This window comes from Nuphar pumila, chromosome 6 (genome assembly GCF_984573655.1).
Source record: "Nuphar pumila chromosome 6, dmNupPumi1.hap1.1, whole genome shotgun sequence".
Lineage (NCBI taxonomy): Eukaryota > Viridiplantae > Streptophyta > Magnoliopsida > Nymphaeales > Nymphaeaceae > Nuphar > Nuphar pumila.
The window spans coordinates 124,814-139,782 of record NC_143254.1 but is presented as its reverse complement, the minus strand read 5'-3'; the positions used below and the strand labels follow the sequence as shown (position 1 = coordinate 139,782).

General features: G+C 39.2%; 1 protein-coding gene across 2 annotated transcripts in view; it reads right to left on the bottom strand.

The window, feature by feature from the left end:
* The window catches only part of LOC149833576 (O-glucosyltransferase rumi-like protein (DUF821)), a 110,750-nt gene extending 96,821 nt beyond the window's left edge, over nucleotides 1-13,929 (bottom strand). For both annotated transcript variants that reach the window (XM_090010874.1, XM_090010875.1), the window contains exons 1-4: nucleotides 13,540-13,929; nucleotides 12,767-13,353; nucleotides 233-422; nucleotides 54-118 (exon numbers count right to left, since the gene is read on the bottom strand). In XM_090010874.1, coding sequence (XP_089867000.1) covers nucleotides 54-118; nucleotides 233-422; nucleotides 12,767-13,353; nucleotides 13,540-13,728 — 1,031 coding nt within the window. In that variant the 5' untranslated portion in view covers nucleotides 13,729-13,929. The remainder of the gene's footprint in view (nucleotides 1-53; nucleotides 119-232; nucleotides 423-12,766; nucleotides 13,354-13,539) is intronic.
* Nucleotides 13,930-14,969: the final 1,040 nt, after the last annotated feature.

The following is a 14,969-nucleotide window of genomic DNA, read 5'->3' as shown; positions in this document are numbered from 1 at the left end:
GGACTTCTTCATTTTCAAGTGTCAACTTAACACTAAACAATGCACCAACTCACCTGTGATTGCACTGACTGGCTAGTTTGGATTGCTCATAACCAGCTCTTGCCTCTTCTTCCCAATTCTAAGACACAAACAAGGAGTATTTTTGTTGTAACTCACCATGCAGGATGGAATAAATGCTTAACACTTAACGCATTACGACAAGAAAATATATGAATATTAGAATAGCACTTACTTGACGCATAATTTGTGCTCCCCAAACTGTGGAGTCATTACATTTCAGTAATTCTGCACGGACAGGAGATTGAACATCAGGATTTCCCTTCCAATATGCATTTGCTTGCTTCTTTTTCCAGTTTAGAGCCAGGGAACCTTTCTTGATACTGCTGAATTCCTTGTTCCAAGGTCCTAAGTTTACTTCTGGCCTGCATGAGCATGCATATCCCACTTTGTTTTGACATTCCATTTAAATATTTGGAATGAGATTACATGTAATACACCAAATAAGTGAATGTTTTGATCATAAAAGGGCTTTCATTGCAACAAAATATCCTCCCAAATAAAGCACGGCAAACCAAGAAATTCCTTTTCAAGAGAACTTTTGATGACAGAGAAAAAACTTGTTATTTGCAAAACCTGGCAAACAGAATCCTAGAGCAAAATCCTGTTTCTAAATCCGCAAAAAAAAAAACAGGTTTTATTTTATGGAGAACAAGTAGTTAACAAGCAGTGAATTTGGTTCATAACTATTGCTTTTTGGACAACATTCAGTCTGGCTTTGTATTTTCTTCTTTTTTTTCAAATAACATATAAACATTACTTTTTAGTAATCACAGAAAGTTTCATATGTAATTTGACTCTCTCCCTCTCTCTCCACACGCACTCACACGGATTCCTCATAAAAAGGGACTGATTAACATAAGCAATCGGAATGGTGCAAAATGTATTTTTTGGAAACTAAATAACATCCCCAAGCATTACATGCAAGACATTGATATCTTTGACAAAATATTATTCAAGTACTTGGTGATGTTTTTATGTTTGTGGCTAATTGGATTTTTCATTTCAGCAACTACTTAGGTTCCAAATGTACATGCTGTAGACAGCTCAAAAATATCCCATGTCTCACAAAAATCTTGGGTGTAAGCAATCGAGATGATGGGTTTAGGGTTGTTATGTGTGCCTCTTCGATCCATGACCCATTTTGATTGAGATAGGAAACCCGTGGCAGCCCAGTTTCCTAATCTCATGTGAAGACCTAAACTAGCAAGGAGACTACTTTGACTTTTCAAACCATGAGAAGTTGTGTTCTTGTAAAAGTCCTCTTTCTTGTCTTTTTTAGAGTCCTTCCTAATGTGAGAGGGTAATAAGTATGGGATGAGAATGTCATAATTAAAGTAGGACAGTCTCATGTGTGTGGGCTATAAAAAGGGAGCTTTAGGGGGGATGTGTCGTAGCTTTTTGAGAGAGCTTCATTGGGGGTCTTTGCCATTGAAGGTTTGGGTGTATCTCCTCTTATGTTCATAGTGAAACTTTGTCTCCCTTTGCCCGTGGATGTAGGTCATAGACCAAACCACGTATATCATGTGTTCTTTGATTGCTATCATTTTTATTCTTGTGTTTTTTTATTATTTTGCTCGTGATTTCCTAATAAACTGGTATCACAGCTTCATTTGATCCTTTCACAATGTTGACGACTTCAATATTGAAGTTTGATATTGAGAAATTTGATGGCATTATGAGCTTCAGCCTATATGGCAAGTGAGGATGTTTGTTGTAATGACACAACACAGATTGAAGAAGGCCATGTTTGGGAAATCGAAAAAGTCTCCCACCATGACTGATGATGATTGCAACGAGTTGGACGACAAAGCACAGAATGCCATTCAACTTTGTCTGACCAATGTTCTTCAAGAAGTCCTCATGAAGAAGATGGATGATCAAGTGTGGGAGAAGTTAACGGAGTTATGTTTGACTAAGTCTCTTACAAATCGATTGCTCCTAAAAAAACGTTTGTACACCTTTCACATGTCAGAAAGTACAACTACAAATCTCATATCAGTGAATTTATGTCTATTATTATGGAGTTGAAAAACATAGATATGAAGATTGACGATGAAGAGCAAGCTCTCTTGCTATTATGCTTTTTATTGTCCCTGTAAAATAACTTCAGGGACACCATGATTTATGGTCAAGAATCTCTCATCATAGATGAGGTCAAAACCAAACTTATGAGTAGAGAACAAATTGATAAAGAGTTGACCATTGGCGAAGGTGGTGATCGTTCAATGTGTTTGGTTGTTAGAGGACGCACTAAGGATAGAGATGTGAACTGTAGTAAAAACTAAAAACAGCTAAAAGTCGAAATCTATAAGTAAGAAAGTGATGGTGGATTTTTTATTTGAGGTGTTCTTTCCACAGGTTTCTAAATCGAGAGTGGTTTTCTTCATATGAAGTTATTGATGGTGGTTTTGTATTGATGGACTATTAATTCATCTTTACTGGCAAGGGCACAATTCGAATTAAGATGCATGATGGTGTGATCAAAATGTTGGCAGATGTTAGGCATGTTCCAAACTTGAAAAAGAACCTCATCTCGTTAGGTATTCTTGATGAAAACATATGCAGGTATTTAGCTGAAGGTGGAGTTATGAAGGTTGGTAGAGGTGCACTAGTTATGATGAAAGTCAAAAAGATTGAGAGCCTCTACTTGTTACAGGGCTCCATTGTAATAGGCTCAGTTACGATTTCGTCCTCTTTTGATACTACGAAGTTATGGCATATGAGACTTGGTCATATGAGTGAAAGGTATGACTATGTTAAGCAAAAAATGTCTCATTTGTGGTCATAGACAGGAAGGATGGATTTTTGTGAGCAGTGCATTTTTAAGAGGCAAAAGAGAGTCAACTTTAGCATTGGAGTGTGATAAATCTGCTAATAAACTGACGTGATCTGCAGAAAGTGTGAGAAAAGGAAGGGAAGAGAAGAGGTTTCAAAAATCGGCAGTCAATCTATCTTATTGCTGCACTAGTGTTTCATTAGTCTTAATAGGGTTACAAGGATCTTTTTACAAGGACAAAAGTGCCCCTTGTTAGTAACACATGTTACATTATAATACAACTAAAGCAAAACTCGTGAATGGATATGGATCCTTTATCGGATCCATATCCAATCCATATTTCACATTCTAATACCCTCCCTTAAGTTGTGCATGGGGTTGAACCATGTGCAACTTGTTCTTCAGATACCAGAAGCGGTGACTTGTAAGACCTTTTGTAAACATATCGGCAACTTGGTCTTCTGAAGGCACATAAACTGGTTCAATCTCTTTGTCGGCTATCTTTTGTCTGATGAAATGTTGATCGATTTCAATATGTTTAGTCTGACTGTGATGAACAGGATTGAATGCAATTTGTATAGCACTTCTATTATCACACATAAGTGTCGAATTTGAGATATCCTCTCCCATCTCTGTAAGAAGATGCCTAATCCAGGTCACTTCTGCTGTGGTAGCTGCCATAGATCTATACTCTGCCTCTGTGCTAGATCTTGCCACAACCTTCTGTTTTCTGCTACTCTATGAGACAAGATTTCTCTCAATGAAAACACAGTATCCTGAAACAGACCTCCTCTCATCTGGATCCCCTGCCCAGTCTGCATCTGTATAGGCCAGTATGTCATGTTTTGGTGATTTCCATGAACATTGAGTATATGTGAGTCTATCACCCACCGTTCCTTTTAGATAGCGAAGGATGTGTTTGACAGCATCCATGTGACCAGTCTTTGGTTCATGCATGAATTGAGATACTTGATTGACAGAATACACAATGTCTGGTCTAGTGAAGGTAAGGTATTGTAGCATACCTACTAAACTTCGATACTTGACTGCATCAGGATATAACTCACCATCACAAATACTGAGCCTTTGGTTAACAACACTGGGTGTGGGTAGAGGTTTACAATCTGTCATTCCTGCTTTAGCCAGAAGATCAAGAGTGTATTTATGTTGAGTTAACGACATTTTATCACCTTGTCTGTCTACCTCTACTCGAAGAAAATATCTCAGCTCCCCAAGGTCTTTCATTTTGAACCGCATACTCAATAAAACTTTAATTTGCTGAATGTGGTCTGGAGCATTACCAGTGATAACAATATCATCAACATATATGAGTAAGAAAACCATAGTGGTACCGTTCCTATATATGAACAAAGAATGGTCAAGTTGGGAACGAAAGAAACCATGTTTATGGATTTCTAAGGAAAAGCTTGCAAACCATGACCTAGAAGCTTGCTTCAATCCATACAAAGCTCTAGTTAACTTGCATACATATTCTTTTGGGCTTCCCTCTGCATAACCTTGAGGTTGCTCCATATAGACCTCTTCCTTTAAGTCCTCATGAAGGAATGCATTCTTAACATCAAGCAGACTGAGGATCCACCCATGTTCAATTGTCAGGCCAAGTATAATGCGAATAGTTCCCATTTTCACCACTGGGCTGAATGTCTCATCATAATCCTGACCATATTCTTGAGTGAAACCCTTGGCCACAAGACGCGCCTTGTACCGTTCAATGCTACCATCCGGTTTATATTTAATTTTATAAACCCATTTGGAACAAACAACATTTTTATCTGGAGGACGGCCAACTAACTCCCATGTTCGACACTCATGAAGTGCCTCGATCTCCTCATTCATCGCTTCAATCCATTTGTTGGATTGGATAGCTTGATGAAAACCAAGTGGTTCATCATGTTTTTCAATCTGGGATAGAAAAATCTGAAAGTCCATAGAAAAGTTGTCATAACTAACCCATTTTTCAATAGGATGCCTTATCCTGCCTGATCTTCTTGGTGCTTCTCTGTCATTAGACAATGCAATGTGTTCTTCAGCAGGTACATTCGTTTGCTCTCTAGATCTCCTGGTATACACATTTCCTTTGTATCTCAGACACTCTGCTTGTGATGTATCATCTGAAACTATCTCACCATGTATGCTTTCAGGAGACATAATAGTATGCTCGGCAGCATGTGAAATAAGTTCAGCGCTAAGCCATGGATCATACCAATTATCAACTGCACCAGTAGGTTCACGATTGACCTCCGCTTTTTTTCCCAGAAAATTATTTTCATCAAAAACAACATTTCTGAAAATTCTAATCTTCTTACTGGCAGGATCATAGCATCTGTAACCCTTGTGTTCATCTGCATAACCTACAAATTGGCATATAGAGGCTTTGTCCTGGAATTTAGTCCTCATGGATTTGTCAATATGAACATAACATGTGCATCCAAAAACTCGTAACTCATTATAATCGGGATGTGCACCAAAGAGAACATAATAGGGAGATTGATTTTCAAGAATAGGCATAGGAAGACGGTTTATCACATGAGTGGCAGTGTGAAAAGCTTTAGTCCAAAGACTAATGGGTAAGTTACTCTCATGCATCATACTCATTGCACTTTCCACAATATGTCTGTGTTTACGTTCAGCAATTCCATTTTGTTATGGAGTGTACGAGCAAGAAACTCTACGATGCATCCCATTATCTTGGAGAAAATCTAAAAATTCTTTGGAGGAATACTCACCACCTCCATCACATTGGAGAATTTGGATATTTTGAGAAAATTGATTTTTAACATAGGCATGAAAGTGACGAAAAATGAAAAAGACCTCTGATTTGTGTTTCATAAAGAATATCCAGGTAAAACGAGAGAAACTGTCAATAAAGGATACATAATATTTACTTCCAGAAGAGAAAGGATTAGGAGCTGGGCCCCAAACATCTGAACATATTATCTCAAAGGGTATAGAAGCTCTTTTATTTATTTGATGAAAAGGAAGTACATAACTTTTGCAGATCTGACAACTGGGACATATTTTATTCCTCAATGAAGGTGAAATAGACTCCGAAAGAAGACCATTGGACACTAACTTTTCAACAAAGACTTGACTACAATGACCAAGACGAGAATGCCAGAGATCTGACTTATTACATTTGGATGTACTTAGGACACTTTTGGAGACGAGATCAGACTGGGGCTTCAGGACACTGGAGGCTGGATCTTCATTAAAGACATACATGTCTCCACGTCGCTCTCCTTTAGCGAACATCTCCTTCGTTTGAAGATCCTTGACAAAGACAGAAGTAGGAGTAAATTCCACAAAAGAATTGGTAGAATCAACAAGCTTGGAAACATATACAATATTTTTTTTTATATTTGGTGCATGAACAACATCAGATAAAGGAATAGATGACTTAGACAAAGGAATGACGACATTGCCTATGTTTGAAATAGGGTGGTGAGTCCCATCTCCGGTTACAATATTAGATTTTCCAAAATAGGGAGTCAGAGTAGAGAACTTACCTGCATTACCAGTGACATGGGTTGCTGCCCCAGAGTCAACATACCATATTCTATCATCATTTTGCTTCAGATTTAAATTGGCCATAGCAGAGAGAAGGAGATCCTTAGCATCTTCAGACTCGAAATGTACCTGCAGTTTCTGATATACCAACATTTCTGGCGTTTTGCATTCTATTCCGATTTTGTGGGTTGAACCAGCAGTTGGCCTTGATATGACCTCGCTTGTTGCACTGAAAGCATGTGGGAACATTCTTTGAAAAATTGACATTAGAATTTGGTGTAGGTAGAATCCCACGTCCACCCAGGATTGGATTTCCCTTGCCTTTGCCACGTCCTCCTCGTGCACAATCAGCTATCACCCCTGTGGCAAGAACCTCATGCGTAGATGGTTGTCCTGTTGAAGCTTCAGACATGCTTTTCAATGTCATCTCATACTGAAAAAGTTTGGCGCGTAATTCCTCAAAGGAGAGCAACGTAGGCCAGCATAATAAGGATGTAACAAGAACATGATATTCTGATCCCAGGGCATTCAGTGTTTGTTGCAACTTTTCTTTATCTGAGACTGGATATCCAACCATAGCTAATTGATTTGTGATGCTTTTGACTTGATTTAAGAATTCAATAATGCTCATTGCACCCCTTTTTAACATTTGAAATTCATGTTTAAGAAACAACACTTTAGCCTCTGATATCTGAGAGTAGGTCTGAGCTAAAGCATCTCACAAAACCTTAGAGGTGCAATCATCAGGAATGGAAATCAAGACTTTTTGTGACAATGTGGAGGTGATGTATGCGACGAGTGTCTGATCACGCTTCATCCAAGCAACAAAAGCAGGGTTGCGAGTAATATTTGGCAATCCTCCATCCTCTTTGGCTTCGATTGTGATAAATTCTGGAAGCATTGGAGTCGATCCATCCAAGTGACTTGAAAGATCTTGACTCCGAATGAAAGGGACAATCTGTCTCTTCCAAGTCAAATAGTTGTTGGTAGTTAACTTTTCTGACACTAACTGCCCTAAGAAACTGGAAGAGAGACCTGAATTCCCTGAAGAATCCATTGATAGAATAAAAGGCTAACAAAGAATTAAGATAAATGAAAATAAATAGGTCGAAGCAAATGGATTTGAGAATGGCAGCAGTATTGAACTTGACTTTATGGGGCTGAAAGTGCTGAAGGACAAAGATAGAATAGCAGATCTGAAGGGATTTCAGATCTGCGAGGAATAGAAGAGGTTTAAATCAGACAATGATTTTTAGAAATGGGAGAAAGAACTGATGACAGATCTGTCGCCACTTTCAGATTTGCGACAGTGAGAAAAGGACAAGCAAAGATTATAAATAACAGATTTGCAAGACAATGTATTTCAGATTTCAGATTTGCAAGACAATGGAAGAAAAGAAACAGATTGACATTTCAAGAAATATAAATAACAGAGAGAAAAGGAGGAAAAACAAAGGTTGCGTGACCTACCAACTTTCACGCTAAAAGGGATATTTTCAACTTTCACGCTAAAAGGAATGACCAGGCAGGCACGTGATTTGGAAGACTGTTCACGTTGAAAAGGGGCTCTGTGAAATAGAAGAGAGGAGGTTTCATATCTGCGATTTTCAGATCTGTCAGGGAGTTGTTCACGCTGACCAGGCACGTGATCTGCCTGCTTTCAGATCTGCGAACTGCCAACTTTTTCACGCTGACCAGGCACGAGCTTTATGTATTCATCACCAGGCACGAGCTTTATGTATTCATCACCCACAGGATTAACCCTGCTTTGATACCATGATAAATCTGCTAATAAACTGACATGATCTGCAGAAAGTGTGAGAAAAGGAAGGGAAGAGAAGAGGTTTCAGAAATCGGCAGGCAATCTATCTTATTGCTACACTAGTGTTTCATTAGTCTTAATAGGGTTACAATGATCTTTTTACAAGGACAAAAGTGCCCCTTGTTAGTAACACATGTTACATTCTAATACAACTAAAGCAAAACTCGTGAATGGATATGGATCCTTTATCGGATCCATATCCAATCCATATTCCACATTCTAATAGAGTGCACACAACTAAGAGCACTTTAGATTATATTCACTCATATCTATGGCGGCCTGCTCAGGTCGTTTCGAAAGATGGTGCACGATATATGCTTACTTTTATTGGCAACTTCTCTATAAAGGTTGAGGTTTACTTCTTGAAACATAAAAGCGAGGTATTTGTTACTTTCAAGAGGTGGAAGACTTTAATAATGGTCTTGAATTTTGCAATAATGAGTTCATTGAATTTTGCAAGGATTAGGGCATCATTAGGCATCGCACTGTTGTGGTGATACCACAACAAAATGGAGTGGCAGAACACATGAACACGATATTTGAGAGGGTTTGTTGCATGCTCTCTAGTGCAGGACTAGGCAGAGGCAGCCTATATGGCTTGTCACTTGATAAATCGATCTCTATCTTTGTCTATTCAGTGCAAGACTCCTGGAGAGGTATGGTCTGGTACTCCTGATTACTCTGATTTGAGAATATTTGGTTGTCTTATATATGCTCATGTTAATGATGGTAAACTTGAGCCAAGAGCTAAAAAGTGTATTTTCTTTGGTTATGCATTTGGAGTGATAGGGCATAGAATATGGTGCATAAATCTCCTAAGTTTATAATCAATAGAGATGTGACCTTTGATGAGTTGTCTATGTTGCATCCAAGAAAGGAATCTTCATCTTCCTCTGACATAGAAAAGATTCAAAATGAGCCAAGTTCAGCAGAAAGGGTAGAGTTAGAAGTTGAAGGCTCTATTCCTAGTCAGACTTTATTTTTAGACATCTCCAATTCAGCATCCTAGTCATATAGAAGTTGTATTGCCTCAGCAAGCTGAAAAGGTGGAGAAATACAGCACAGCCAAGGACAAACAGAGGAGAGATATCCGACCACTACAAAAATATGGGTACACTGAAATAGTTGTTTATGCCTCGCCAAATGCAGAGTCAATTGATTGTGGTGAGCCCTTATCATATTCTCAAGCTATTACTTTAATTGATTCTGCTAAGTGGTTGGTGGCTATACATGAAGAAATTGAATTCCTTAATAGAAACCAATCTTGGAACCTTCTGAAACCACCTACAAGCAAGAAGATTGTTGGTTGCAAATGGGTCTTCAAGAAGGAAGTTGCCTTAGATTTTGAACATGTCAGATATAAATCACGGTTTTGTGACTGAAGGTAAAGAAGACCATGTTTGCTTGTTGAAATCTTTGTATGGCTTAAAGGAGTCGCCTAGGCAATGGTATAGAAGGTTTTATTCTTCTATCTTGAGTTTTGGCTATTGCAGAAGTATGTATGATAGTTGTGTCTATTACAAAAGGCTTCCTGATAGCTCCTTTATCTACTTGTTGCTTTGTGTTGATAACATGTTGATTGCAATAAAGGATATATCTAAAATCAAGAAGTTGAAGACACAGTTGGCTAATGAGCTTGAAATGAAATATTTGGGTCCAGCTAAGAAGATTCTTGGCATGGAAATTTAGCGAGACCGAAAGGCCAGCAAGGTGTATTTGAGTGAAAAGAAATATGTTAAGAAGGTTCTTAAACGTTTTGGGATGGCAGATGACAAACCCATAGGTACCCATATTGCTGCACATTTTAAACTCTTTGCTCTTTTATCTCTTCAGACAAATGAGGAAGCCGAATATATGTCACGTGTACCCTACTCTAGTGTTGTTGGCATCATTATATATGCAACGGTATGCACATGTCTAGACATTTCAAATTTGTTAGTGTTGTGAGTAGATACATATCATGTCCTGGTAAAATTCATTGGTAGGCAGTGGATTCTAAAGTATTTGAAGGGTACTTTTAATGCTTGTTTAGAGTTTGGGAGGAGCAATGACAGTTTAGTTGGATATGTTGATTCCAGATTATGCAGGTGACATTGATAGGTCACTTACAGGTTATGCATTCTCTCTAGGAGGTTGTACTATAAGTTGGAAAAGTTACTTTACAATGTCCAGCTGCATTATCTACTACACAGGTTGAGTATATGGCAGTAACTGAGGTAGTGAAAGAAGCTATCTAGTTGAGAGGTCTATTAGGTGAGTTCAGCTTGGGCCAAGAGAAGACTACAATCTATTGTGACAGTCAGAGTGCTTTTCACTTGATCAAAGACCACATATTTCATGAGAGAACAAAACATAGTGATGTTAGGTAACACTTTATTTGTGATATTATTGCTCAGGGAGACATTCTTGTAAAATAGATTGGCACTATAGATAATCCAGTTGATGCATTAACCAAGCCAGTTTTAGTTGCTAAGTTCAAGCATTCCTTAAACTCAATTGGTATTGGTTGATTGTTTTGAGTTGAGCCATGCCGGGCATTTGTGGAGAAGGTGGAGAAAGTCTGCTATTTGTGAGGCTTTGAATGAATTCAAGCCAAGGTGGAGATTTGTTATGTGTGCTTTAAAGTTTGGACTCACTTCGCTTCATGACTCATTTCAATAGAGATAGGAAACCCACGGCAGCTCAGTTTTTTAATCTCATGTGAAGACCTAATCTAACAAGACTACTTTGACTTTTCAAACCATGGGAAGTTGTGTCCTTGTAAAAGTCCTCTTTGGTCTTCTTTGGTCTTCTTTGGAGTCTTCCCTTATGTGAGTGTAATACGTATGGGGTGAGAGAGACATAATTAAAGTAGGACAGCCTCATGTGTGTGGGCTATAAAAGGGGTGATTTAGGTGGGATGCGTAGTAGCTTTTGGGGAGAGATTCATTGGGGGTCTTTGGCATTGAAGGTTTGGGTGTATCTCCTATTTTGTTCATAGTGAAACTTTGTTTCCCTTTGACCGTAGACGTAGGTCATAAACCGAATCACGTATATCATGTGTTGTTCTTTTATTGCTATCCTTTTTATTGTTGTGTTTTGTTATCGTTTTTATCATGATTTCCTAATAAGGGCCAATCAATCATCTTCAAGGAGGGTTGAGGAAGGGGCTTTGTGTCACTCTACTCCTTTCTTTGAATGATTGAAACTCTCTTCTATTCATGTCATTACACCATGATTGGATCCCCCTTGCAAAGTCACTGGCCTGAAATGAGGTTTATCATTGCTCCTTTTGGAGAGAGAGAGAGAGAGAGATGATGTTGCCAGTAGGTGGGAATGCATTGCTACACGCAGTGATGAGAAGGAAGGATGGGGTAGCATTAGCGGTGAGAGGGGAGGATGGGTATCCAGGTTGAAAGGGAGGTTGGGCTGTTGAGAGGAGGTTGAGCCTTTTAAACCAAGTTCTGCCATGAAAACAGGGGCAGACAAGTTCTCAAGCTTTTCATTTATATTGGATTATTAGGTTAACAAAAAAAAAGGTTTGCCAAATCTGGGTTTCAGTGTCATCCAAATGGATGCACGAACCTGGTTTAGACTCATTAAAACAGAAAGCAGCTGGTCATAAAAGCCTTGTTTATGGCACAGTTTCTGGTATCACCAAAACAGGCTCTGAAGGTTTTGTTTTCTACAATGATCCTTTCTTCCTCCAAAATGTTAGCTATAACAAAACATGTGAAACAACAAACTATTGAAGAAGCAGGTTAAAACTAATGTATCAGAATTTGGACTTATTTAATGAAGGGAGCAAGCTCTTGTGGAATGGAATGAAGGATTAGGATATCACACACATTTAAACGTAAAAGTAAATAGTCTGACCTGCATATCCGTTACCATCAACCAAATATAGATAACTTGAAAAACTGCAAGGCAAGTCCAAACTTGAATTATATAATCATACATGTAAGAAATTCCAAAGGTTGCCTTCTGAGTCTAGCGCGAGGGATTTTATAATTTCCATATCTGAAATCTGAACTCATCTTCCTAAATATGTTTAAAGTTTGCTATGTATGATATCAATTGAAGGATAGGTTAGGTTGTTCTGCAGGAAGGTAAACAAGTTTCAACATTTCTTCAAAATATAGCACACAAAAGGTCTTGAATGTTAAAGAGGTGTGAACCATGAAGGGAATGCAATTACATAACTGTATCCAGCTGTGCAACTTAATTTATATGCTTGTTTGTGGTCTCACAGGATTTGGGAGCATACTATGTTCCAAAGGAAAAAGAGTGATCAGTTGGATCCATGGAAAATCTCTATGACCAAAACATGTATGGCAAGGACGTTAGCATTTATCAACAGTAAGGGAGCAAAGGATTTCAGAGGACATGAAGAAACAAACTCGTTCAAGCAATCTAGTTGAGAGAATCTTGGGCCCATATGTGCAAAAGATGATACAGTGATAATAATAAACATAAACATAGCATATTAGAACCAAAGAGTAAAGCCGCATGAGTTGCAGACACAACTTAGAAACAAGGCATCATATTATGACCTTTAAGAGTAAATAAATAAAATCGTTAGAAGGAATTAGGTAACGTACCATCCCCAGAAAGACCAGTCTGGGAAAGGGATATCAAAATGATCCTTGGTGCTACAGTATCGAAAGAGAGGAGGGGGAGGCCAGCGTGGGGACTTGTACTCAGACCTCTTGACGGTGGGCCTATCCATGCAATCGAACATGAGATCCACGTCAGGGACCATTCCAGGGTGCCTCTTGATCAGCTGCAGAAAGCTCCACACGGTGAACATGGCCCTGCTTTGCACACATGCATAGTAGAAATCAGCGTACAGTCGACCACCCACTATGACGATGCGGAAGGCCGCCTGACTTTGGGCTTCCAACAGCGTCGAGGGGCTTATTCGTGAACGCCTCCATGGAGCCAGATCCTCGTGAATCCACTGAAAGAAGGAAGGGCAAGAAGAAGAAGAAGAAGACCAGTTGCCGTTGGTGGCGCGAGTTGAAACAGAGGGAGGATCAGGAGGACATGAGGTGAGATAGGAACATTTGAGGATTGTGGAAGCCAGCGAATATTTGTTGCCGGAATAAATTTTCGGGGAGAAAGGATGCCACGGCGTCGGATCCAAGTTATGCCCTGCAACGGTTGTCATCCGAGAAAACGAATCCACCTGTCCACGCCCACTTCAACCAACCATGGTTAGTAATCTATAAATCCATCGAAGAAGGTCGGATTTCGTTTCTCTTTTTTTTTCTTCGAGAGAAACAAATAAACAAAACAAAAAGGTTATTCCAATAGAAGGAACAGAATTCTTGACGAAGTCAGAGTATGATGCTTTTGGTAGTGCCGTGCTTGCCTTGTAATCGAACAAGAAGAGTAGAGCGGTGGCTGGAAAAATGAAGAACAAGGCAAGGAGAGCGTTGTTCGGGACGATGGTACACCTTCTACAGCTGCTGCTGCTAATGCTACAGCATCTAGTTGATGGCGACAACGACGACGACTTCATTCTGAACATGCCCCCAACACTCCTCGTACCTCTCGCCATTTCTTTCACCCTCCTCTTTCGATTCACTGCGTCCCTCCCTCTCTACACGTTGCCCATGTATGCATCCCTTGATGGAGGATTTCCTTCCTCTGGCCCTTCCGCAGCCCCCTGAATCATGTTCGCTTTAGCTATCCGTTTCTGCGGCGACAACCCGAAATCCGTGTGTTCTCTTTGTCATTGTATCGTTAGTCTACACAGGCTGTTCTGTTCTTTGTTTTGAGTACGGGCTACGGCGAGAAGGGTAAAATAAAGTATTCCCCACCAGTCACCAGATTCAGGGTTCAGCCACCTCACCCCCCCCCCCCCCCCCCACCCACACACATACACACACCATGCACCGCCAGCTGTTCCTATGTGATCAACTGAATGCGTCACTTACGCTGAATGCGTCACTTACGCTGCGCTAATAATACGCTAAGCAGGGAAAGGGTGTTATGTGTTCGTCCGCCAACATAAATTTGCATGTTACCTCTGTGCACAGAGGAATATCTTGAGACCCGCAATAATTCATATGCCAATATTGATTTTATAATAAAATAACATATAAAAAAAAGTAAATAAGCTTTTGATTGAAATGTCCTCACCTAAGATAGATATGAGTTACGAGTTAAACAAAAATGTCCTTCGGCTTTCCTTAAATAGATTTGCACGTTTCGCCTTTCTTTTTAGTTTGTGTTACAACCCATGGTTGCCTTCTCGTTCCAACCTTGTGTTAGATAAAAAAACTTTTTCGGGTTCGTTCTTACCTAGTAGAGATAACTATAAAGCGAACGATTGGTTCGATCATTGGTGGGCGTCAGAGAAAAATTTATTGGCCATCTTTTTTTACAGTCTTCTCTTTCTTCTCTTTCTTCTTCATTTTTTTACGCACAAGCATTCCAACAAGTGTCATTAAAGTATGGTGAGTACATTTTCATGTCATCATGCTATTGTTGAAGAACGTATATCGTCGTGAGTGTTATTAAGGCATTATTTTATTATTGCAGGTAGATTTTATCATTTCGACGATTGGAAACTTGAAGATATTTGTAAGGCGGTAGGATCTGTTGACAAGAATGCTTGGTTACAGATGCGAGCAAGGGAACCTACCACATCCGGTATCGCTCATTCACTCAGTATATGCAATGTAACATAAATCACGGTTATAGTAACATGTATATCGATCTGTGATATATTGTTTTGTTTGTTAATATCGATTTGTAATATATTATGTTGATTTATTGTATATCGATTTGTAAGAT